At 42.1% G+C, this 27,412-nt stretch overlaps 1 protein-coding gene across 1 annotated transcript in view; it reads right to left on the bottom strand.

Annotated features, from left to right (window-relative positions):
• Positions 1-3,893: 3,893 nt before the first annotated feature.
• Positions 3,894-27,412, bottom strand: part of COL6A3 (collagen type VI alpha 3 chain) — a 157,600-nt gene continuing 134,081 nt past the window's right edge. Inside the window, exons 38-44 of the mRNA XM_084820265.1 lie at positions 26,356-26,622; positions 24,349-24,432; positions 19,280-19,450; positions 19,113-19,163; positions 12,211-12,297; positions 5,615-5,785; positions 3,894-4,697 (exon numbers count right to left, since the gene is read on the bottom strand). Of these exons, the coding sequence (XP_084676391.1) occupies positions 4,657-4,697; positions 5,615-5,785; positions 12,211-12,297; positions 19,113-19,163; positions 19,280-19,450; positions 24,349-24,432; positions 26,356-26,622 (872 nt within the window). The 3' untranslated portion in view covers positions 3,894-4,656. The remainder of the gene's footprint in view (positions 4,698-5,614; positions 5,786-12,210; positions 12,298-19,112; positions 19,164-19,279; positions 19,451-24,348; positions 24,433-26,355; positions 26,623-27,412) is intronic.

Consider the following 27,412-nt stretch of genomic DNA (forward strand, 5'->3'; position numbering starts at 1 on the left):
CAGTGGGCTCCCTCCTGTGTTGGTGAGTCCTGGTGGGTAGCGAGCAGCAGCCACAGCGCTTAGTGCTACTGCCTGCCCTTTTCAATTCCCACAATGCCCCGGGGGAATAGCATGGTGGGAGTGCTCCAGGTCACTGTAGGAAACCTCCGTGGCCACCCCACCCTCATCAGAGCCATTAAAATGGGGAGAATGGGAACACCCTGACATTATGGAAAGGCTGAAGTCGGTGAGAAACCCTGAACGATAAAGCGAGACACCCAGGGCATTGTGTGCTCAAAATCGTGCCCTTGTTCAAGAGACAAGTGCTGCAGCTGTCTCTTGGAACTGTCACCAGTGGATAAAATGTGTGTGCACATGCCAGGCTCAAGCCGTCAAGCAGCTATGTGGTTACACACTTGTGTGAGGTTTTTCTTGCTTTCTGCCTTGCGGTTTCTGACATCCTGAAGGTCAGCACGAACCACGGAACCTTGAGTTTACTGCCAATATTTAGTCGAATGGGCAGTTGTGGGTGTCTTACTTCTGTACGGCTGCCAGTCAGATTCACAATTCATATTGCAGGACCTACCTGCCAAGTTAAGCCCCTAGCATTTAGAGATGTTAGAGAATTCTGCCACGGATCCCAGGGAGGCCGAATTCCAGTGAATTCGGCCCCCCGGAATCCATGGCGGAAAGGAGCAACCCGCCCCACCACCCTGCGAAAGCCCCCAGAACGGAGTCTACCTTGTGGCAGCTCTGGCAGCAGCTTCAGCTCCAGCGGTGGCTCCAGTGGCGGTGGTGGCTCCAGCCGCTGCCAGGCTGCTGCAGACACAAATGGCGTCCTGTGTAGGGGACGCCATTTGCGTCCCTATGGTAGCCTGTGATAGGCTACGTAAATATTTACGTAGCCTATCACGGCTAAAGCAGGGATGCAAATGGCGTAGGGGACGCAAATCACGGGCTACCATAGGGACGCAAATGGCGTCCCCTACTCAGGATGCCATTTGCATCCGCAGCAACCTGGCAGCGGCTGGAGGCCCTGCTGCGGGTTGGCCTGGCCGGCGGCCCCGCAGCCTGGCCGCAGAGTGGAGCTGCCTGGGCAGGATTCCAGGGGGGAGGAACGGATCGCCTCCCCCCCGTCGAGGATTTCGGGGGGAGGGACGGAGTGCCTCCCCCCCCCACCGCGGATGTCCCTGGACGAAACCAGGTAAGTGTTTCGTACATCCCTACTAGCATTGCAGGATTAAAACAACAAAACAAACAGACAATCCTGGTGTCAGTCCCAGTGGGTCCTTGCATTTGCCCCAGCATGCCAGGGTGTCAAGGTGGAAACTGAGCTGATAGAACCCCAAAGCAGTTCTGATTTTGAGGAGGATCAGCAATCCGTGGGAGAGGAGCGTGCTCATCCCTCACAGGCACAGCAGCTGGCAGAGATTCCTCCTGCTGGCATTCCTGAGATAGATAGTGATCCTAGCAGTGAGAAAGTGCAGGAGGGGGGCTTGCTACATGCTCGACGCAGACACAGGGAGCGACGAGTGATGGAGGGCGTGGAAAGGAGGCATAGTGCCCATTTGGCACACAAGCAACGGCCGCCTCCCGTGGACCCAAGGGAAAGAGGGAGGATCTCTCCCTAGCCCATACGTTCAGGGTCTTCAAGTGATTCTCCTTCAAACGGGGATCAACTGCCTACTCGGAGCATAGGCTACTCTGCTGTTTATTGCTTAGTCACTGGTGATTAGCATCTGAAAGAGTCATTAAGTTGTAATGGGACTAAAGCCTTGAAAACAATCCTTTCATCTGTGTCTTGAGTTGGCTATTGGAGTGAACTGAGAGAGGTTTCAGCTTCCTGTTCTGAGAGAACTGAGAGAGGAGCAGCTTCCTGTTCAGTGAGTGAGTTCTTTTTCTGAAATTAAGTAATAGAGTAAACTATGTCTGTTCAGGAATCTGGATGGAAATACCCAGGTAATCGATTACAAAGGTAATCGATTCTAGGGGTGGACGAAAGTCACTTACCTGTCCTCGAAGGACGTTCGCGGTGGGGGGGAGGTGCTTCGCTGGTCCCCCCGCGAAGTTCTGGCCGGGGGGGGAGGCTTCCCGCCTCGCCCCGGCCGAAATTCAGGCCGGGGAGGAGGCTTCCCGCCTCGCCCGGACGCAAACGCGAAAGTTAAAAAAAACACAAAAAAACGCCCCCTGATAGGCTACGTGACGATTCACGTAGCCTATCACGGCTAGATCTGCAAAGTCAGCCATGATAGGCTACGTGAATCGTCACGTAGCCTATCACGGGTGACTTAAAAAAAAAAAAAGCGCGTACGCTAATGGCAGCCCCCATAGGGAGCCGCCATTCGCGTTCCTTATTTAGTTGCTGTAGTCTACGTAAATGTTTACGTAGACTATGGCGAAAATAAGGGCAACGCAAATAGCGTTGCCCTTATTTTCGCCGTAGTCTACGTAAATCTTTACGTAGACTACAGCGACCAAATAAGGAAGGGGAATGGCGGCTCCCTATGGGGGCCGCCATTATCCATACACACTTTTTTTTTTAAAGTCACCCGTGATAGGCTACGTGACGATTGACGTAGCCTATCACGGCTGACTTTGCAAATTTTTTTTTTCCTTTCATTGCAATGGTGGCGGCGGCAGCCGGTCGAAAGACCGGCTGCCACTCCCGCCTCGCTCGAACATCCGCCGAACCGCCGGCCGGACCAGCCACCGGGAGGGACATTCGGTGAAAGTAAGTCCCGTCCCGGGGGGGGGTGCGGGGGATGGGGGGGTTCGGAGGATTTCTCCCCGAAACTTGTTCGGGGGGCCGAACACGTTGGCGCTCGGCCCCCCGAAGTTTCGGGGAGAAATTCTCCGCCAACCCTAATCGATTCTTCACCAGGACTGCATTATTCCTTGTTCATTTTTTAATGTCCCACTGAACCAGGTTTTTTTATAAACAGCCCTTATCCTTTAATAAAGTGCTGGAGTTAAAATTGATTAATCTAAACCGTTTTATAACACCCCAGAAAATGCCCAAATGAGGAAAGGTAAGCACAGATATCCAATCTGAGCAGTTCTGGCTTTGTGATGGATGGATATACACTTTTATGAACACTTTCCATTAAATGTGGGGCTAGATAGTAGTTACTGCATTTTCCTATATCAATAGATAGTAATTCTGCAAAACCTATCATCTTGTCTCTATCATCAACCACAGAATAAACCCACTTTTGCTTTGCTAGTGCACTTGACTTTGATTGAAATCTATGTGAGCAATTATTCTGGAGCTGTTTATTAAAATGCTATTGTTATCTAAGGGACTACTTTGGGAAATGCAACTAGAGGCTCAGCTGGACCATTTCTGGATTACTGGGATGTGGTGGGGAGGAGGTACAATCTGCAACTGCTAGACAACTAAACCATTCTTCCTTTTCCCATTCCCCAGAAATGGGAATTTCAAAATGGCCACTCTGGTATGCTGCAGTACAGACATGGGACACCAAACCTTCACAGCATGCAAAGATATGTGTGACAGGTGTTTTCTTAGAAGAAGGAGCATGATCTCTGTACTAGCTACATTTGAGACTGGGCAAGTTCAATTATACCTTTTCCTTGTATAGCCACAGGGACTCATTGAATACAGCCTATCTCACAGGAAGCCTATGAGACGGGGCAGGCATATATCTACTTCAGGCCTGGACAGCTTGTGAAATGCATTTCACCAGCCATGTCTGCCAAGTTCTTGACAAGTTCTGTTTTTGCATCCCCAGACAGGGAGAAAAAGTAGGAGGTTTATGAAGCTCACAATGGCCTGCCATGTTTGGCTGTTCTGTCTGGTGAGTCACCAGCTACCTGCATGCTTGAGTCTTTGTAGAAACTTGCGTTTTATTGCAACCCCCCCCCCCCCCACACAAGACATTATAAAACACCAAGACTTTCAAAATCACAATTTAACTTTATTTAAAAGTTCTTTTGTATAGATTTCCTAAAAACAAAATCACAATAAAAATAAATTCCCACCCTTGCAAAAAATTAAAAATGATAGAACACACAACATTAGAGGATTGCCAATAACATTCTATACCATGTTTTATTTTTTAAAAAAACTCAGTCGTTGGTCCCAGCAGTGCATCTGTATTAAGAAATGTTGTATTTTCTTCTGGTTTGATTGATCACATATGCATAAAAGAGAATTAGTATAAAGTCTAATCCAGGAAGAGTAAAAACAGAATGAAAAGTTGGACTGCTTGTGTTTCAGAACTGACTACTCCTTTTATATAAGGCTTTCCATCTAAAGTTATGCTCAGTTATGGAAATGATAAAAGCAAGTACATAACAGTTGCAGTGATCTTTGTTCCATTATTTTCTAGCCTTTACATTGCCTAAAATAGGCATGATGCTGAATCCAAAAGAAACTGTAATTTGCTCAAAGAAATAAGATCTGTGGTGGGTAAATATTACATAATGTTGAAAGTATAGAGTATATCCCAGACACATTTAGCATTCAGTCCACAAACAGTTTAGCACCATATTGATAAAGTTGTGTAGCAAAACACTTCTTCAAGGTTTGCTTAGAACGTAAAGCAGATATAGCACAGTGCAAGGTAGTCTATACCCTTAGCTTCTACAAGGGGTATGTTGGCAATGGTCGACCCCTGGTTCTCTTAGAGGTATGTGTTGATGTTTTGCTGTGATTTAGGTTCCTATTTTTGTTGCCATGCTAGGTTTGACATGAGCTGGAAAAGCAAAAATATTTTATTAGGATATTTCATAAGAAAAAAACAAAGCTGGGATGAGAATACTGCCTTATGAGTCTAAAGGGGGAGCACATACAACATCTGGTTTTCAAGAGAATGGCCACTGATGTCTGATGCCCAACCCAAGATTTCTCATTTCTAAAAAGTGCCCTTTTACAACCGGCATAGCCCCATGGTTTATTTATAGGCCAGGGCCAGGGGTGAGCAGAAGGCAGAACTCTAGTATCATCTGGTTGATGGGACCTTGGAGATTCTAATAAATGAATAGACCACACAAGACTGAAGCCAGTCCACTTCTGCTCTAGCTTCCCAATGAGTAGACTAGCTTCATAGCTTGGACCATGTGAATAAAGTCTGATTATGCACAATGATGCAGTATAGTAGTAACCAGCAAATAATAGTCTCATATTCTCTGCAATCATTTTTCTTTCTAGCTATTCCCAGGGCTACATCATCACATTTCTATAAAAATAAAGAATCAGCTATAGAATAAATGATGGACAGCTGAATAAATATATGTCAGCAAGCACATTTACAGAAATGCTATCCATCTGCATTTTTTTTTTGTTTCTTTGGGAAAGATTCAAATTTTGTCTTAGCACACCATGCAAACAACCCTAACTATAAATATTTTTTACATTACATTTTACATTTGGCAATGTGAGTGCCATGAGATCTGTCCTCATAAGTGAACCTAGCAGTACCATGTAATAGTGGATTAAATTGGATTAAATCCAATTTTGGATTAAATCCAAATATAAATTGGATTTAATCCAATTGTTCAGACATTCTTCTGGTGTCGACAGTTTCACTGTACAAGCCTGTTCATTGCTTACTCTTTCAAATAAAGTTTGAAAGAACTTTTTTATTTTGCAAAATAAAAAGTCATTTCTTACCTGACATGCAGACATTTTCACATTCTTTCTGTGTCTCAAATCTGTTTTCATTTCCGTCACAACCACCATACCAGAATCTACCACAACCTTTGGTCTTTGGGTCAAAATGCCATTTTAGTTTAAAATCCCTGCAGGGTCCTTCTTTTTTCCGCAACATACAGATATCTTTGACTGCAAATCAACAGACAAATAATAAATGCATGGACTTGTGCACTTTGGGTGAGTCTCCACCTCTTTGCATATTCACAGATATTCTGGAACAAGAAGATAGAGCTTTCCCTCTGACGAGCATGCTTAAAGAACAGTAACAAGTATATGAAGTTTAATTGATCGCTATGTATAGCATGCAGGATTAAAGGACAACAGAAACCATTTGTACATGACAACACAGAAATCACCCAACAGTAATCAGGAAAGCCTTTCTGCCACAGGAACAACTAATAGCAAATTTGTGGGATGCCTGGAAGATGCTTAATTTGGTAAGAGGATAGCATCAGTCCCTACACCGCTGACCTAACTTTAAATACTGAAACAATTATAATGAGTATCTGTCATTTTAATGGAGGACAGGAAGGGAAAAACCCTCTAAACTACATAGAAGTCCTGCTCTCCCATCACTTCCACACAGTAAGCCTGTGCACACAGAAATTCAAGTGAATGATTTAGAAAATCTGTTGGGAATATACAGTATTTGTCTGATAACTAATGGATGGCACAACCTCTGAGTGGTGCTGGACCACCATTAATGATTAATCTAAAATACTATCTTTACTAAATTAATTCCCACCCTACAATGATTTCTGCCTTGATAAGGAACATATATTTAAGCTCTATTTTTCACTTGCCAGTCTTCCAGATAATGTGTGAGCACCATATAGTAGTGGGGCACCTGTCAGTAACAGGGCATTTTGCAGATCTGTTACCAGCCAAGAAAGGGTGTTTCAATGTTATGCTTTCAGAATTCAGTGTTACTGGTTCTGGTTCTGCTTGAGCGGAATATAAAAATCTATGTGAACATCATCAGTAGTTACCTAGCAGGAAATCAGTACAGAAGCACTGCACAATAGATGCATTATCATTTTGCAAATCTCAGCCGCAAGGGCCCCTGTTGCCCTGATCCTGAAATCTGAGACTGAATAAGTGTTCATTGATCTCTTGGACATATATTCATTTCAGTGGAGGCAACTGATGCACACATACCAAGGAAAGTGTACAGATATGAGTTCCCTCTGTTGAATGAATGGAAAGGTCCTGCAAAGCAGGGCAGCTCACACATGGATCAAAGTTCCAATACCTGTTATAGATCTCTGGGGCATCAGAGTAAATCTCTTCAAAGGAATTTGGAAAAACTAAATGTTTTATCATGCTTGAGTGTGTGTGTGTGTGTGTGTGTGTGTGTGTGTAGCCACATCATTCTAATATACTTCCACCAAAAAGCTTTTAAAGCATTAAGGGAGCAATCCTATGGGGATAGTCAGCTGCCTCTGAACTCGGATGTGACCGCCTATCCAATGCAGGGTGGGCAGAGCATGGAGAGGATCTTCTCCGCACTCTGGCTGCCCTGCATTTGTGGCTAGATGGCTGATTTCAGCTCTTGAGCCGCAGCGCTTCGGGGGAGGGGGCAGCCGGACGATGCATAGGAAGCGTCGTCCTGGTCCTTCTGCGGTCCCTGCCCCTCCCTGCCCTCAGGAACGCTGCCTTTCCTCCCGCTCTGCGCTGCTCTTCCGAGTGCGGAACCCGGGACAATCCGCATCACCTACAAAGTGGCGGGGGAGTGGGTGGGGAGGCAGTTCTCTGGGAATCGCTCAGGAGCACGGGCTCTGAGGTTGTTCCCAAAAACTGAATAATCCTATGGCCATCCAGCCGCTGTCTGGCAGCCATAAGATTGTGCCCTTAACCATTTAAAGTTAACTAAAGCTTATATTTTTCTTTATCTGAGAAGTATTCAGTTATCACTGAAAAATTAGCCATAACTAGCCATTTCATTATATATAAATTCTACCATTGTTTCACCACTCTTGGCCACAGTTTCCAATGGAGTTAGGTTGGAGTATTGAAGGGTATTGAAAGTATTTGGTCCAGTTGCTTGCAATGCCATTGTATTGTCACTAGACCACAAGTGTAATAATGCCATGGTTTAAAATTATGCTTGTACATCACATGTCATGTCCCATCATAGCCATATATGTGCTGGCACACCAAATATAAAGGCTATTCATGTCATCCATGGCTTAGCCTCTTTGATTGTGCTCCAAACTGGTGCCACTGAGAGCCAATTTGTGCATGCTTCTGAAAGATGGAACAGTCCTCACACGAAAACTACTAATTTCAGGTCTCATGTGGGATTCATTTGTTTAAGGTGCCCCAGTGTGAAAATGGCCTCCATGCCAATAATTTACCACAGTTTAAAGAAAAAGCTAGGTGAAGCCTTTGCTCTGCTGTGATATATTTTTGATTAGGCATGTACAAATCTGTAAATTCCAGGTTCTCTTAGTTTCTCTTTTTCCAATCTTAAGTTTGTTTTGTCCCGTTTCGATATCAGTTTGTGAATATGGTTTTAAACATCTGCACAAAAAATGTATGGATTTTTGAACACCTGCCTCCTAATTTATGCATTTTGTACACAATTTTGCCGAATATACACATTTTACAGCAATTTTCCAAAGTAGAATGCATTTTTGTACATTGGTTTAACTAAGAGATACATTTTTGATCACAGTTTGTCCACATTTTCCCCTAATAAAAACATTTTTGTATACATTTTTTGATTGGAGATGTGCATCACAAAGTTCAGAGAAGTGCAAATCCTGAAAGTTAACTTTGATTTGGTTCTCAAATTGGTTTGGAAAGTGTGAATTAGGTAGATTTGCATTAAAATGTGAACAGAACAAATTTCTCCCCCATCCTATTTTTGATTTGGGGATGATTTCAAACAAACACTTCCCCATATAAAATGCGATGCAGTTGGTCCTATATGAGTGTTTTTCATCTCAACGATATACAATTCAATTCTAAATCCCAATGTCAATTTGATCACCAGGTGAGCAAGAAGAAATTTCTCCTGTGGCATTGCTAACACCTGACATCTCATTTAAATGAGATGTTTTGCCTGGGCATGTCCTGTAGTGGCTTCTGTTTGGTTGGAAGTTGGAAGTCATTATAAAATGTGTTCTTGAAAAATCTGTGATAATTGTAGATGTTCACGTGCTTTTACATTATATTCCTGTGATGTGGGGATTAATAGATGGACAGCAAAAGTGGATACTGAGAGCGCTTACAGTTGCAAAGAGTCTTATACTTCAAACTTGGAAGGATAAACACCCACCACCTATCATTCAGTGGTCTGAAGATCTTACTGCTCTTGCTAAATCTGAATGTATATCCTACAGCTGTCAATTTCATATGGATGCTTATTTAGATGCATGGACTGCTTATAGTAATGTTCATATTTGAAACAAAAGTGGCAAATCCCTGCCTTTTTTCTGTCTTTTCTTATTAAGGGTGATGTAAATGATAATTGTGTTTGGATATGTTATACACTTTCTTTTCTTTTTTTTGTGGCTCTCCCCTGCCTTGTTTGTTGCTGTATTTGCAAATAAAAGATAAATTTTAAAAAATGAGATGTTTTGCCTGTACACTGCAGCATCCATAAGCCAGTCAGGAGCTGCACTTATTTGCTAATGTTACATGCGTAGTGGCTGAGGGCCCAGTTTAAATGAGACACTTGGCATCTGCAAGACCACATAGGTAAGTTCCAATATCACATTTAAATAGGGCTTAAGAATAAATCAGATGCATCTTTGATTTACAATGTCCAAGAAAAGAAAGGAAGGAAAGAAAATCATCTCTAGATCAAGATATCCAGTTCATAAAGGGCATCTTACTACCTGATCATTTGTTTCACACTCACATTACACACACACACACACACACACACCACAAGCCAATAAGGCCTGGGATGGGGTAAAATCAAACATTCTAACTGAAGCAGTCTTTTACCACAGATTGAAAACACATTTTTAGGCAACAAATTCCTTATGTGTTTATATATTTTAAACCAGTTGCACAGGAAAAAAAACAACATGTGCAGTTAATAAATACTTGACATTATTAAAGACTTTCCAGACTTGTAAGGAGTAGGCTACTGATATGAAAGTAGAAAAATCTACTTTTATTTATTTTTTAAATAGAACACTAACAGCCCTATGCTTTGCTTTTCATTTCATGCATTAAATGTATGCCGTTCCGGGGGCGGGGGTAGTTTTATGTCATCAAAGTGGTTGTCCCCTATAGTGGTGGGTTAGCTCTTACAAATACAAAGGCCATGTGAATTTTCTATTGAATGTGAAAGGCAGCGCATTTAGAATTTTGGTAAATTTTGGTCTTAAAAATCTAGGCGATGGCTACTGGGAATAGAGTGTGCCTTTGCTTCTGAATGTTTAAAAAAGGACTTGTGGCCTATTTCTGCATATATACGAACTTCATATTTTATCAAGTATGCCTGAAGTTTCTACTGTAGTATGTGCAACCCAGTAGAAAAGGTAAAGTGGTCTTTAAAAATTCAGAACTTTATTGTACATAATGAAACAAGTACTAGCTAAAGCCCAATGACATCTGAAAAATGAATTCCTATGTTAGCGAGCTCTAAAAGGCAAAAACCAAGAGCCTTGAATAAGCTTGAGTTAAAAATATGAAAGCTGAAATAGCTCCATTCTGTTACATAGACAAGCCTTCTGAAAAACACACAAACACCTTAATATAACAATATATAAATCAAGAATGGTGTCAGTCATGTATACATGATGATATCAACCTAAATTGTCTTTTGAAATATAAAAATATTTGTATTTCAAAAGAAAATGATATCCTCACTGATGTCATCATACAATGATTGACACCATTCTAGTATTTTATATTAATATACAATTATTATTTTTCCAGAATGATTGTCTATGCATCAGAATGGAGCCATTTCTGCTTTCCTTTCAAGCTACTTTAACATTCTTTTTCAGGGACACTATCTCAATACTGCCTGCCCGTTCCTCTCAGTCCCTGCCAAAGTTTCAGAAGGTATCCCTAGGCATAACTTCACCGTACTCATCAATGCATATCAACTGAGCGATTTTGCCTAGATCTTTGATTTCACATTTCAGAAGGCAGTATAATTCTGTCACCAGCATGGCCTACCTGTTCCAGTGCCTGGCTGTGAAATTGTGCCTGCAGCTGATTGACCACCATTAAGAGGGTCCTAATTAGGGATGTGGCTCTTTATTTCTATGGACTCTGCAATATCTCAGGTATCCTTACTTTTAGCTACCGTAGACTTAAACTAATGTACATTACCATTCTTAAACTCCTGGTGAGCATGTGCATCCAGATGCCAATGTATTTTTTTCACAGCAGTAAATAAGTCAGATAGAATTAGACAGAAGGTGGCTTTGGGAAAATTTTTCACAGGAACAGAACTACATTATCCATGTTGGAAATCTAACCTGCTGGATTATACTGCAGTGCCCCTAATCCTAACGTAGGTACAAAATGGAAGAGGTCTCATTCTCACATAGAGATGGCTCTTACGCAGAATGCCTTGCATATCCAGGCAAGAGAGGTTTACAACACTTTCCCATACAGGTCTACTCAGAAGTAAGTCTCATTGTGTTGAATTCTGGCCTTAAGACACCTTCTTCTTCAGCTTCTGACAAGTCCAAAGGGGGAAAAGTCTAATTTGCTCCCATCAAATTCAGTGCAAAAGAAGTTCAGGATAAAAATTTATTTAAATTCACCTCTCAACTCATTATGTTCATATTTGCATGTTTTCCCTCCCCTCACCTATGTCATGAACTTCCTGAGATGGCTCTGACATTTGGCCAAATATCACTTTATTTATTTTTTATCCCTACAATTCTGGATTGTTTAGTGATTTAAAGTAAGTGTTTATTCTTCTTGGTTTGTTTTTTGTAGTGAAGCCAAAATTTATGTCAGGTCGGTCTTTTGATTTAGCCAAGTACCTATTAATCAAGCAAAAAAGTCATTAGTCCTATGATAATTTTAATTGAGCAGGGAGAGTTCTACATAGGATTTCAGTGTCATCATTCCACAAGGGCCAGTGTCAATGGACTTGATCGATGTTTGAACACTTTCCTCTGTAAAGGCAAACTCAAAAATTGGTCTTCCTCAGTCCCATTGCCTCAGTGCTTCAGAGCACAATTTTACTTTGCATGTTTCTTCTTTTTCTTAGGCATGTTAATTTGCTGCTGTTATATGTAATTTGGGCCATTCTAAGAGATGATCCATCAGTGTCTGAAAGTGCCAGTCAGACCACTGGCCCATCTAGTTTAGTGTTGTCTACTTTGATTTCCAGTGGCTCTCTAGGGTCTCACCCAGAGGCATTTTCCAGCCCTGCTGCTGGAGTTCTGAGTGGTGAGGCATAGAAACAGGGCCCTTCTGCAAGCAAGGCCGGCACTCTGCCCCTGAGCTAATTTTATTCAGATTCCTTTTTTGGCCCCACACCTCTTTTTTTAAAATAGCTATTTCTTTTGAGCACATATACTTTCCTTGATCCAGTTAATTTCTGGTTTCTTTTCTTTTTCTCATACCTGCTCTTGCTATCTTTTTTGCTCTGCTTTCCAATTTCCTTCTGGGCAATTTCCTCCTGGGTAACTTCTTCTTGTGCACTTTCTGTCCTGTAAATGTTGAGACCAGTTATTTCACTGTGGTTGTGTAGCCTAATCGTGAGCAGACACAACCTGGAGTCTGGATAGTAATAAATTTAACTCAACACCTCATTGTTTTGATGTATCCTTGAAAAGGAATTGTGTCAGTTTTGAGCCTCATTTTTCCTCACCACAATTAAACTGGTTTAAATGGCTTGCCCAAATAAAAATCCTTACTGGAAGGCCATTAAGTATTCTCAGCAATCAATGAAGAAAATAATTTTTCTCCATAATTTAAAGTCCATTATTTAATATTCAGTTTACTGTGATTTTTCTTGTGCTGGTTAAATTTAACATTCTTGGTCCTATTGTAATGCAACTGCCTGTACTCAGATAGGGTTTAGGAGTTTATTTTAAACTTATCAAGTTTGATGAGGAGTTATTATTTCTCCAGCTCCACTCAGTGGGCTGGTTCACACAATCGCAGTGAGCCTCCATGGTGGCTTGTTAACCCTGCTGCATGTACTAGTCATGTGCCAGCTGTATTTTCCTAATTACTCTCGCTGGCACAGCTTGCCATGTCCTCCAGACCTGGGTGGTGTGACTTGTTTGTGGGGCACAGGGGTAGCAATTCTCGACCCAAAAACAGCTCATGGGTTATTTGAGGGTTGCTGCCCCCTCAAACAAGCTATGCCACCCAGTCACTGAGGGACTTTTTTGGAGGGGGGGCATTCAATTCACATCTGCCACAGTTTAACCCTTTGAGATTGTCATAAAGCACATTAAGGGGCTGTTAGCTCAGGACATGATTATCTGAGCTCTGAAATATCTCCTGATCATCAAATGTCCTTGCAATAACATATTCTTTTTTGCACGATTGTTCCAATCCAGGTCCTTAGCATATCAGGCACATACAATTCAAGATCTAGTGCAAAGAATTGTGCTGTTCACTGTACTTCCCATCCACTAAATTAATACCCTTGAATCTGTCATTGTAAAAAAAAAAAAAAAAAAAAAGGCTCTGTGGTGTCTTTCCAAAATGCTTTTTGTATATTCAGTCTTCAGCTGGATGGACAAACTTGTTTGAACCCTACCGGTTACACCAGTCCAAACACAAATTAAATGAACTTTATTTAAAGTCTTGATGCCTTTCATATCATTTTTTTAAAAATGCAGCCATAGTTCTAAGAGAAGCCCTTCCGATTGAAGTGTTGCTGTGTACATTTAGTTATTTTAAAATTAAGGTCATCTATAATATTAAATTAAAGGTGGCTCAGAGGCAGAGCCAAAGTTCTTTGTCCATAGAGCCCCAACGTTCAACAGGGCTTGGAATTGTGAGCCAGAAATAAAAGTTTCAATTTGTCCTCATCGTTTCTGTGAGATGACTCAAATTGCTGAAATCTGGATTTCAGTTACATAGTGATACTAACGTCTCATTTCAGAATGAATGCTCAACTACTAATGTTGTGGAGTATATTATTAAAACCTATGATGTAGATTCCAAAGCAATATCTATTGCAGGGGTAGGCAACATGGTGCCCTCCAGACGTTTTGCACCACAACTCCCCAAATCCCTGACCATTGGCATTGTTGGCTGGGGCTTATGGGAGCTGCAGTCTGAAACATCTTGACAGCACCAGGTTGCCTATCCCTGATCTATTGAGAGGGTTCCATAAACTTAAAAACTAATCTGAGCTAGTGTGGCAATATGTTTTTAGAAGACACAAGCAAAGGAAGATTGATTCAATATGGTTCACCTATATACTCCGCTCTTCCACCTCTCTCTCAATACCTTTGGAAGAGCTTTGTTCTATCACTAGCTCCCCTTTTCGGATGTTTTCCAGAAAACGGACAGAAATCTCTTATGGATTCTGTAGATACGTGAATCTCACTTTTGTGCAAGGGGATTCACAGCCAGCAAAAGACCTTATGACTCTTTGGGCATGTTCAGAATTTGTGGGCTGCTTGTTTGGATTTTTTTTTAACTGATGTTCCTAATCCAAAGCCTGATTCATATCCGCTGAACCCCCCCTCATTTATTTATTTATTTATTATATTTATACCCCACCTTTTTCCCTCTTGCAAGGAACGCAAGGCGGCTTACATTATCCTCCTCCTCTCCATTTTATCCTCACAACAACAACCCTGTGAGGTGGGTTGGGCTGAGAGTCTGTGACTGGCTCAAAGTCACCCAGTGAGCTTCCATGGCCGAGTGGGGACTAGAACCCGGATCTCCCGACTCCCAGTCCAACACTCTAGCCACTACACCACACTGGCTCTCATTGGCTCCCTTCTAGTTGTGCTTCTAGCAGTTTTATGGTCTAGAGGGTTTTTCCCATTCAAAGGAGACCACTTGAACAAAAGTATATAATAAAAACAATGCCAATAAGTCAGCATTGCTTGTAAAAAAGAAAAAGAAAAAGGTAAAAACACATAGGTGACCATGTTAGTGAGACTGAAGACAATACAGTACTAGTAATGAAAGTTACCATCTTTACATGCTCATCAGAGAAAGGGGAATTTTCTGATAATAAATTCTTGTTCCCCAGTGTGTCCTGGGGGCAGTCTCAACATCAAGGCTAGTGCCTCCTTTGACTCCACCAGGTGGAGAAGCTCCCCACCTTCCCAAACCTGGACTAGAAAAGCCAATGCTCTTTGATCCCACAACATGAACTAACATGGACAAAAAAACAAACCCTAAAATGACCATATGAGCCAACAGCCAAATGCAAAAATTGCTTTGGATGCATGCAGAAGAAGGAGCAGACAAAGTATTCCCTATGAGACTCTATCCCCCACCTCCACATGCGCCTAAGAGTGGTGGATATACCAACAACCATCTAAGAGTGTGGCTCTGGCCAAAATGCTATTGGGGGGGGGGGAGACTGCATTCTGGACGTGCTGAAGAATGAATATTTACAGTAAGAAAATGTCTCTCTCTCCCACAGTGTCCAAGGGCATGAAAGAAAGGCACCATTGCTTTGGATGGACTTGACAGAAATACATGTGCCTTAAGAGAACTACAGCATCTTGCAAAATGGCTTAGGACAATATGAATGTTCCCATGTGTTTTAGCAGCCTCCTAGCATCTTAATTTGTGCCAATCCTTCTCCCTCTCATGAGCCACATTAGGACAAAAGGAGAGTAGCACACATTCCTGAAATCTATGGCAAGGGAAATATATCTTTAGCCTGCACAAACATTAACAGAACCTTGCCAACAGACAACTCCCTTCACTAACCGCCCTCCCCCACTGCAGTAACGGCTAGCAGGAATACAGTATTATGCATGAGGGACCATCACCAAAGGTTCAAACAGGGAATTCCTCTGGACAATGAGGACCCAGTTTAAGTTTCACATTGGTCAGGAATGTATAGGGGCAAGTGCTTGAGTGCTGCACTTTTCACCAATCTATGTATAAGAGGGTACAAAGCAATTGCCCCCACAATCCAGGACTCTAATTAATGCAGAGAGCTGTCTTTGCAAGGTGCTAGTGCTCAGGCTCTTCTGTAAACTACCCTGGGGGAAAAGGCACTCCTTTAACCTCTGATTTGCTTGGAAGCAGTTTCCATTTGGATCACCACAGCAGGTCATGAAGACCTTCCAAATGATATTGCAATCTCTGTTCATAAAATCCTTATATGAAGAGAAATCATTGTGTCCAGATATCCTTTAGAATTACACAGATCCCTCAACATCTTTGGCTCAGCTTCCAGGCTGTTAACCGAAACCTGTCCAGTTGCAGGTGGAACACTGGATTCTGAACCAGGAGGTCTGGAAGCTGAATGATTTTCTAAACTGTCATCTGTAAAAGTTTGGAAACCATGATCCTCTTGATCAATACTGGGTCACAAGGATGACCACTGCCCATCATTCCTTGACTACCTTAAGTCACTCCAATGTAGTTTGCTGTGATGATTGCACAAAGATCAGTTTCTGGTCTTCTAAAGTTCTACAACTCATATTCATTTAGCCTCCATTCTGATTACAACAACTCAATCTATGTTTTAATGGAGTCTTTGGCCTCATATACTGCTCTATGGACTCCAGGTGAAGATCTACTGGCCTCCCTTTGCAGAGAGCGGTATTTTGTTTCCCTTTGCCTACTCAGGTGGATCATGATCAATGCAGTCTATGTGAATCAGTATGCAAATCTTGTCCTGAAAGGAAAGGAGTGCAAGTCAGACTGTTCTCAGTTCAAGGCTACTGATACCCACAGTTTCTTCCTGGGACCACATTCTCAGGAATATGAGGGTACTCCCCATCTACAGCTGGTGTCTGTAGTGATGATTGTCCAGTGGGTTCCTGGAGTGGCATGCCAAATGATGGTTTGTCCTTGGGTGTCCATCAATCCAGGGAGGATCTGACTTCGGCTGAGACTGGTCTGTGGTCTGTGATCTGTTGTCGGAATTCCAATAGGAATTTCTAATGTGGTCTTGTATGAAACCTCAGGACATCAGTTCCTTACAGGAGACTAGCATTCCCAGGGTCTATCATCCCTAGGAGTCCATGATGCCTCCTCTGCAACTGTGGCAAATCCAAGATTCTTCTGAAAAGGTCAACTGGTCCTGTACAGTGTATAAGGTCACTCCTATGCAGGGGTGTGCAGTGCTGGGAATTCTGCTCCATTTGAGCCCGACAGGTTGCTGCAGTGTTTCCATTTTGATAAGTGGAATGGAAACAGCCTGTAGAGGATCCCCCCCCCCCGGATTCTGGAAATGTTTCGCGCATTTTTTCAGCACCCACCATTTGTGCAAATTGGATTTTTGGGAACGGGGGTTCTGAATCTTGACATTTGTGCAAGTGGGGTCATTTAAAAAAAAACACACCACCCAGTCTTTCACCAGAGTGCAGATTCAGCTGTCAGATATGTGTAGTCTTATTGTGTCAATTTCCTTGTACGTTTCACCTGTCAACAGGAGCACCAAAGCGGAGTAGGTAACATACGAGGAAACGGACACAGCAAGACTGCATATTGGCTAATTTGCACACAGTTATTTATTTTATTTTATTTATTTCATTTCTATACTGCCCAATAGCCGAAGCTCTCTCAGTTATGAAAAACCAGGGGGAAAATGATAGTAAGAGAAGGGGAACCCATTTGCACAATTCAGAAGCACCAGGGGGGAAAAAGCAAGGTAAGTGCTCCAAAGTGGGGGTAGGGACAACGACAATATCTCCCACTTGGCAATGTAACCCTTTTGCTGTTAAATGCTGAACTGACACTCGACAGTGTCTTCCTCCCTTTCAACACTTCCCTGAGCAAGTGTTTCTGGCAAGATCAGAAAGGGGAGTTATTGGCTCCCCCCATTTCCCAGCTGCTTCTTGGAGTAGCTACTCCTGTTGTGCAAATTTCCCCTCTGTTTACTGACCAGTCTTTAAATTTGTGCAAATTTAGAGGCTGGGAAGTAAATGGAGGGGAAATTTGCACAGCCTTTACATTCTCAGACATCCCTACTCCTATGAGATCAGTGTGTTATTTTGAGTGGAGGAATTCTTTTCTGATTGATCACAAACCTGTGTTCTTCCAAACATTTAACGTCTGCTGCCCAGGTATACGTTATGCCCTGGATCCACAGTTAAGTCACCAGTGCCCCCCTTTTGGGAGCAAGTGTCAAGCTGACAGTACCCTGTATTGCGTACCAGTGTACATGAACCTGCATCTGATTCAGGCATAGTGTTTAAGAGCCAGCTTCCTTAGATACAACTTCATGATCCTTCATAGGCAGAGTGAGTTCCAAGGTGCACATGGTGCTGTAGCCTGCAAAATGGCAAAATATTCTGGAAGAATGGCACCTGCTACATTGGCTGAGACTAAGTTACCTCCTCCTTGGAGAGCTCTCCCTCCTGTTCGTGGGATTGACCTGGCAACTCAGGTAAAGGACTGTGGCTCTCTCTTCTGGAAGCAGTTTGAGACCTTCAAGAATTGGGTTGCCTTGAGGACATCTTCCAGTATGAATCCACTGAGGATGGAAGCTCTCAGCAGAGCATTTGTGCGCTCCTCTCTTGAGTTGCTTATACTCTGACTCATGGAGTGGGAGGAGAACGAGAACTGGGGTTTGAGCAGTGTCTGTAGTGTGTGGGCCTTGGGTGGCTCGAGAGCTTTGGTGGCACACCTAGACTTGTGGTCTTCTTCTCCTCTTCTTTTCATGAGACCTTCTTAAGGGAGATGTGGCCAGAGAAGTGCCTGAATTTGCATACCTCATGCTTAGCTCCCTGTTCCAAGTGGAGGCCAGGGGGCAGCAGAGAGAAAAGCTCCATGTGCAGCTACTGATGCCACATTGCCACAACATTCCTTTGTCTGCCTTTGACTGTGGGAGGGGGAAGGCTTCGCTGTATGCAACAACACGAAAGCCCCGATCCCAGGTTTGCTACGGGGTGGGAAAGGGTTCCCTTAATGGCTGAGGAAACAATAGAATAAAATAAAACTAGTATAATTGGAAAGAAAAAAAAGACCACGAGGGAGCTAGTACAGACCTTGTTTCCTGCCCCAGAGACAAGGCTGATATGTGAAGTCCCACCCTGGGTGGAACCAGAAGTTGGCTGTGCCTAGCAAACACGATGAGCCGCTATCCTGGTTGTTGAGACTGACCTCTGGATGGGATAGAGAGAGTAGAGTGCAGCTCCATTTTGTAATGTATTCACACCAGCATAGCCTTTTTCTAGATAGGACAGGATGCATGTTAATAGAGATGGGGAAATATAAAACACTTAATAGCGAGGCAGAAAAGCAGCAACAAGGCACGCTGTGTATTTGGCTGGTGGCCATGGCAAAGCGTCCAAGAGGAACAGCCCGTGTAATGACGAACGATCAGATGCATAATCCTCTCCATTCCTGATTTTACCTGACAAGTGACTTTTCTCAAGGACAGGCAGCTGCATGACTTTCTCATCTGCTGTAGAGAAAAAGTGTGTGGAGTTTGTTTTTAAACTACTTTTTTCCTTCTGCTCTGAAACTTTGTTTGACAATATTTGAAAGTGCAAAATGGGTTAACCCTATGTGGGTACTTACATGGCTTCAAGCATCTGCTAATGCAGTCAGCTTCTGTCTCAAATCTATTGGCGTTACCACCACACCCACCATACCAAACCTGGGTGCAGATCTTGTTTTTGTAGTCAAAGAACCACTTAACCTGATACTCCTTGCACTGTGTGCCCATGTCAAGGTCCAGCAAGCAAGGATCTGTCAAATTTGAATTTCAAAATGTGCAAATGTTAAATGATTCTGAAAAGGTTAAAAGCTGCAAAAAGGCATAGGAACCCCCCCACACACCTGCAAAAACAAAATAAAAAAGCAGCAGCAGCAGCTTTCAACAGCACAAATGAAACGGAGCTCAACCTGAACTACCATCATTATCTTCCTTTACAGAAACAACTTAGGAAATGATAATCTAGCAACCATTCTTAGTAAAATAAAAAAAACATGCCAAGCAGCCAACACATGCATCTTACTATTTGATTCTGTTTTATTTTATTTTTTGCATAAATTTGCTGTAAAGTGCTAGGATGTGCATTCCTCTGCAAGTCATTAGCCAAATCCAGTGCAGTGTAGCAGTCAGAGGCATAAAAAAGCATAGTGGGGAAAAATGCAAGAATGATGTAGTTTTCAAATCTTACAACCCAAGTGAAATTCATGGGAAGTTACAAAAACAGTATTTTTATTAGTTTGCCACTCATGAGTGCCCTACAATGGCCAGACCACAAATATTACTTCCCCCATCTATTAAGGAGCGAGCTTCAGTACATGACTGAGAAGCTTCTCTCCAGCCTTTGCTCTGCTTCCCACACAGCCAGATGGGTTTGACCTGCTGAGGTTCTCCTTTAAGGGGCAAGATTGGCACAGATCATGAGCTATGCTGGTCACCTTGGAGGGGTGTGTGCATGCAGCTTGCAAGGAAGCTGATACTCAAGCAACTTAACAAGCTAGAGGGCACATGAAGTTTGCCTGTTGGATGGTGCCTTTGTGACATCATGAAAAGAGGACATCACAGCATCATCACGAGATCATCAAGTGAGGGTGGATTTTCACACCTGGATGGAATTTATTCACTGATAGCCCTGATTCCTTTTCAGAAGGAGGCTTGCTGAATCAGAGCTTGTTGAATCAGAGCATTCCAACATCAGCTTGATGGGACCACCAGCCTCACTGATTCCCCCACAGTTTAACAGCTTGAAACAGCAGACCATCCTTAAGACATAATGGTGATTGTATGGACAGTGAAAAGCAAACAGTGGTTACTGCTTGGAGACTTTGAGTCAGGCTGAGATTGCTTGAGCAAGGGGAATGGCTGGGGTCAGGGTTAAGCAATGGTGTGAAACCCATTAGCACTGAAAAAAATAGGTGAAATAGAGCATTTAATTAGGGATCAGCTATTTCAATGAAGTTGGTTGTCTCTCTCTTTTTTTTTTTTTACATATTCACTCCTGGTGGTCACTGTGAGTTGTGTTTCCTTTCCCTCCCACCACTGTTTCCTGTGTTTAATTTTAGATTGTAAGCCCCTTGGGGGAAGGGACCTGTCTTTTGTTTATTACAAACTACTGTGCTGTCAGTCTGTGCACATGCTCCACAGCTTTCTGTAAACATGCATAATTGCTGGTGTTTCTGCACATTCACCCATCAGCTAATTCTAACTCCACCATATTACTGTTATACACCTATGTTGCTCTCTTCCCTAAGCTTAGGAAATACAATTTCTGTACATGCTTTGCCTTTGCTTTAGGCTCAGCATTTAGCATTCAGGCTGTATTAAAGATTTACACCCAGATCCTGTGCTCACACTGAAGTTTATCCTTATTTTACCATATCATTACTGATGACCAACCATCAGGAGCCTCTTGGCAGCATAGTATAATATCTCAGGTGGTTAAAAACACACACACCACAGTGAAACAATCCCACAACCACTGTAATGGGTGTGCTACCAACTCAACCTACATACTATCCATCCATGCTGCAGTATGCTATGCCATGTAACCCTCAGAGCAGTTTCATATGTGACAATAAAACCAACACTGTTCGCCTTTCTCACCCTATTGGTACCTGTGGGTGAATGTTGTTAATGCAGGACAGAAAAAAGAAGAGCTCCATCATTAAATCAAATTTGCATTTCAGCCAATGCAGTTTTTATATTTTCATTAGAAATGCAGAAGTTACTAAAAATAATAATAAAAATAAGGCTTGTTTGTAAAAGCACCACTGGAAGGCTGATGTGTCTCATTTTACTGAATAATTCTTCATATTCTTCTGTGTTACCATTCATATGTTTCCAACATGTATTGTATGCCCTATGAAGAGCTACTATGGCTCATAGAGACATATATGATAGATCCTGTGGCTCTCTTACAAGAAATGGCTAACAAGTAGTTAAAACATCTATACAAGGACAAGTGCCTTCCAAGTATCAGCTTAGTGCTGTGCTAGCTGTGTCATACAAATGAAAACTGGTGAGAGGAAAAATACCAGGTGCATATTACACACAAAAACAGACAATGAGAATGACAGAATAAGGTAAATGAACAGAGATTAGGGGTGGGGTGACAAAATGAGTCTGTGATTATACTTTGGAGTGCTATACTTAAAAAACAAAACAAGCAATATAGCCCAAAGAGACATACAACCTCAACTCCCTCATAACACAATCAGGAAATCAGTTTCTGCTAAAAGCTTCTTATACGTTGTAATGTAAAAACAACCATTTTCTGGAGAACAATATGTTGTCTGGACAATAAGATCACTTATTTGAGCCCAGCTCTCTTGCTAGCTCTGGAAATCTTAATATTTTTCAGAGTTCTCTTCTCAAGCTCATCCCTGAAGCTTATGTTTAAGGAGCTAGATATAAGGAACAGCATATTCAAAACCAGGCTGTTGGGCAGCCTGTCTGAAGACAATTAACTGAAGCATTTTAAAAAATGGGAGGAAAAGCTAGTGAAAAATGTTCTGATGCTCTTTTTAAGTCGTGTTCCTTCATAGCGACTTGCAGCCTTCAGAAAGTTTGAAGCCATGAAAACCGACCCAGAAAATTAGGAACTTGTGGCAGGTTGGCTCAGGCCAGAACTGCATAATGCACAACAGAAAAAAAAACAGGGAACCAGGCAGCCACAACAATGAACTATGCGGTGTTGAAATGTGGAACAATGATGTGGCACGTGTTGCCTATCATGAAAATCACCAAGACATCACGGAAATTTCACACAACTAGGCTGTCAGCATAACTGCCAACATGTTTTGAAAAAAGAACTGGGTTTGCCACCTATTATTTCTATCTCTGTTTTGTGAAATAATTCTCATGAGCAGGCAAATGAGATTAGTGTGGCAGTTTCTCATGTACAACACAAAAGAAGTTTTAACATGTTTGTCATAACTATATAATAGTTTCATTTGTTTGTGATGATTAAAACAAACAACAACAAACTATTGACATTAACGAACACAACAATCTCACATATATAATAAATGTTAAAAATCCATATTATATTGTTAATCATGGAGTACAACCCAAGTAGTAGCTCATTAATGGTTTATTACAATAAACCATTAATGCCTGGAAACAAAACACAAGGCAAACAGACAAGAACAAGGTCTAACAATGTGACACAAACTTACACAGTAAAGAATTTTCAAATGAGCCACAGGAAAATATACTCTCCAATATCTCCTGGAAGCATTTTATTGTTGGTTCCGTGGTGGCCATTGCATTATGTGAGGCTTAGGCATTGCCTGCTCAAGGAAGAGAAGGCACTACTGGAATGAGCAGGAAACAGCTGCCTTTAAAAAGAGAGTAGGAGGTGCTGTTGTTGAAAATGGGTCCATTTGTGGCAACAGCGGGTCTTCTCTTTCTGGGGCAAGCCAAGACCAGTACTTCCAGCATCTTGAGCTACCACTGTTTGTAATGGGTGTTGAGGGAATAAAGTCTATTCCCTTACTTGAAGTTCCAAAGGAATCAGAAGTGAGTTCATATACACATTTCCCCTCTTTAAGAGAGGGAATTCCCCAATAATATGATTTGAAGGCACAATCAATGTCTGCTATATAATTTTCCTTCTGATTTTTCAAGGTCAACCAATCTGTTCTTTGGATTTTCTCCACTACTTTGAAGCTTGCTTACTAATCATCTAATTAGTTCAGGTGGTCAGGACTTTGAAGGAAATCTTTATAAAGGTGTAAGAATAATCAAGAGGCTGTAATATATACAGCAGGTTCAATGTCCATGGAAGAACTGAAACTCACCGATGTTGTGTGGCCTGGGATCTGGGGACTCATACTTTGATGCATAGTATGCTGCGTTTCTGAAGCGTTACATCCTAGAAAGCTGAAGGAGGGCCTGGAGCACAAGTCCTTGGAAGGATTCTACTCCCGCTGCTGGTATGGCAGAACTATGGATACTGACACTGTGGCATTTCTTCCTGAGTGACTGCTTTACAGATGTGGGGAGCGGACAAACTAGATTTGTTTCCTTTCTTCTTGTAATGTGCAAAGAAGCAGCTCCACATGCATTTGGAACTCATTTATCTATTTCAAGTTATTTTTAGGCCGCCTGTAAGGGTGGAACTCATTTATCTCACCACAGAAGAGATTCACAAGTCACTGCTTGCCATATTGCACTTGGAAACACTAGTCACTTGAGCATCCTGTCAGCTCTCTTTTGAACCGCTGAAATCACCCTGTGTCAATCGACATCAGGCTCCACTCCTTTCCTGTCCTCTTTACCAAAGCAGTACATTCTACATTCCTGGCTTGCTTAACTGAGGACAACTGACCACCAGTTATCATGACACAACTTACTGGCTCTAGCTAAATACCTGGCATAAGATTATGAATGCCAGATGTCCCATATTTTAAGGGATCCCCCTTGATTTAATGCTTTGATTCTTATTTCAGGTCATCAACATTATGGAACATTTAACTGAATTTACATTTTCTACTACTCCACAGAAAATAACAGTTGTCCTTTATTTCAGATAGCATGCCACCAAGGTGTCCCTTACTGTAACAAAACTTCTGCCTAGGAGCCCAAGATAAAGCAATACATCCAGATAACATATGTTTCCCACAGCCTACACTTCTAGGGGCTTTGGACTCACCTGTTTCAGGTCCTTCCAATGGCTGAGTATTCACCATCAGATTTGCTGTTGCTGCTGAAGGTAACTTGGGCAAGGGCATGCTCTCTGGAGAAGGAAAGCCCAAGTCATTGTTTGCAGGTTGAGGAGGACCCAAAATACAGCTAAAGTTTTAAGAAATCCAAATCCCCAGCACCATCATACTCCATATAATGAATACCACATCCCTTAAGCTATAACCTATATACATGGACTTTTATATTGAAATTAACCACTAGAAATCCATAGCTGGGATCTAGAACTGTTATTTTTTAACAGAGGCAGAATATGTCCCTCTCAATATACAAACCATGGAATTACACTTGGTAAACAATAGTTGAGTGGGACATCTTTTGACGTGAGGACAATATGAAAAGAACAGCAATACTCATGCTTGGTTTTGCTTACATAAAGGCACACATTTTTGAAATTAGTATTGGTTTCCACTGGGAAAATGAATAACGGATGCTTGGTTCAAATTATTCTCTCCAGCAGCCAAAAAACCAATATTTTCAATCTCGTTCTCTTTACGAGGTAATTCATTCTTGGAAGTGCTGCAAATATGACACACTTCACTCTCCTGTGGAAATCTGAAGCCCTCAAAAAGAAAAGTTTCATAAAGACTGATCAGTGATCATAGACTGTAGCTGCTATAGTGCCAATTCCTATATTGCCACAGTGGCATGACCGGATTCTACAGCATTCCAGTTCCATCAGATAGAAGAAACCAGGTGGGTTGGAGACTGATGCCATTCCTTACCATACTGGAGTAACAGAGAATGATTCTAACAAAAACTGCCTAACCCTCATGGCTCCTCATAAGAGACATTACCAGAGTGACATGAGACCCAGACACATCTGGTGTACTGGCAAGTACCATCCACTAAGTGGTGGATTAGACACATGGCTATTTAACTACAGAGCCTTGTTGTAAAACCATAACATCTGAAGTACATTCACCGCATGGGAAGAATATTGGGCTTGAACTATGGAGTCCTGGGTTCAAATCCTCATTCGGGCATGAAACTCACTGAGTGACTGTCTCTCAGCCTATCTTGCCTGACAAGCGTGAAGTGAGGATATAATGGGAACGAGCTGTGAGCACCTTGGAGGCAAGATACAAATCTGATCAGTAAACCTACAAGGCACTTTTTCGGCATAACAAAATAAGCATATGCTATAAGCATAACAAAAATGCACGTGTGCGTTAAATGCTGTGGTTTTTGCAAGCACACAGTACAGATCTATCATATGAATCCCATTAAAATAATGGAAGTATGTATATATAATAATACTTAGTGTTTTGAAGGGTTCTGGACATTTTGGATAGATCACCTTACAATAAACCTCAAAGGAAGGTCAGCATTACTATCCCCATGTTTTAAATTGGGTGGGGTGGGGGAGCTGATTCTGAGAAAGAGTAACTTGCCTAAGGCTACGTGCAGCAGGGGTACGCAGAAAGTAGATCTCCAGATGTTTTCAACTTCAACTCCCAGCATACCTGTCTATTGGCCATGCTGGCAGGGCCTTCTGGGAACTGAAGTCCAAAACATCTGGAGATCTATCTCCCATCCACCCCTGATCTAGAGGGTTCAAAGCAGAGGCAATGTTCAAACCAGAGACTTCCTGATTCATAGTTCGGTCTCTCAGCCACTAGGCAACAGCAGTGTAGAGGTGTGGGAGGGGATGTAATCCCTTCTGAGTTGAAACATGGTTAAAAAGTTTGGGAATCTCAGATCTATGCCAATCTGACTTTATCACAATACTATTTTTAAAAAATAGCTTTTTAAATTTCACTGCCAGCTTCCATTGAGTGTCCTACTTTAGAATATTGTCCTGCCTTATGTATCCCATGTTTATAGCATTGATTGAGGATGACTCATCATTATTAATACAATGCTCTTTCCCACCCCACTCTTTTTCATATTTCCAGCATCTGAAATTGATGAAGAAAAGCAATGCATTTAATCCCAACAAATAAAGCGAACTTACTTGTGCTAAATGTTCCTGTGTAGGTTACTTTGGCCTGTGTTTTGTAGTAGCCTGTAACAGTGATATGATATTTCTGCCCACTCCCAAGGCCTCCAATAACCCGTTCAGTCGTAGTCAAGTTAAGCTTCAAAACTAAAGAGTGATCATGTGCTGAGGTGATCATGATCTCATAGACGTAGACATGGTGAGGCTCAGGATTCACCCATTGTACTTTAGCACTGTTTTCTGTGATATCACTTATCTGGACTTCTCCGGTGTGCTTAACCACTGTCAAAAAGAAGAAGCTAGCTTCAAAGAAGGAAGCAAATAGATTTTTTTTTAATACAATTAGTTTCTTCAAGGTCTCCAGCCTTTATGGGTCTGATTTACAGAAACATTTTAATATGCTGCTGAAGTTGACTTCACACCTTAGGATGTGTTTTGTGAGTGGTTCAATTGTACCTTGGCCAAACCAGGGTGGTTTTATTTATTGCGGGGGCTGGGGAGAGAAATTTTTGTGTTGAGCTATTCAGCTTCAAGATGTAATAAAATGACTTTTCAAACTAGTCCTTTGACAGGCCTGCTGCTTAACCCATTCTTACTTCGTAGCAAAGGCAATCCAGAATGGATCATTTGGATTAGCTGACCTTTGAGGTCCCTTCCAACTCTGTGTTTCTACGAAAAAAACCCTATCATTTCATTGTCATGCCTGAACCAGCTTTTAAGCAAGATTATTAATTACTCCATCTATTTCCAATGTTCAGAGGTGAGTGCCAGTTCATTTTTGTGCCACAATGATGCTATGTATGAACTAGAGGGCAGTACCAGCAGGCTTAAGCAACCCCAGTGTTTGCAGAACTACAAAAAATCTGGTGGAAAAAAAAAACCTCAAATGGAGGGGGGCTCCAAACAGCCCACTGAAGACTGGGAATGCTCAGTAGGCAGTAGCCACAGAAGGCTGACTGACTGTAGGAGAAAAAGAAGAAGTGGGTTGGAGGTGGAGTAGAATAGAGAAGCATGGAGGAGGGCATGGTTGACTGGCTGGCTGGAACACTACAGGGGAGCACTCCGCATTGCA

Source organism: Heloderma suspectum, chromosome 1 (genome assembly GCF_057233095.1).
Source record: "Heloderma suspectum isolate Gila_16-S chromosome 1, 16-S_ref, whole genome shotgun sequence".
In the NCBI taxonomy this organism is placed as follows: Eukaryota; Metazoa; Chordata; class Lepidosauria; order Squamata; family Helodermatidae; genus Heloderma; species Heloderma suspectum.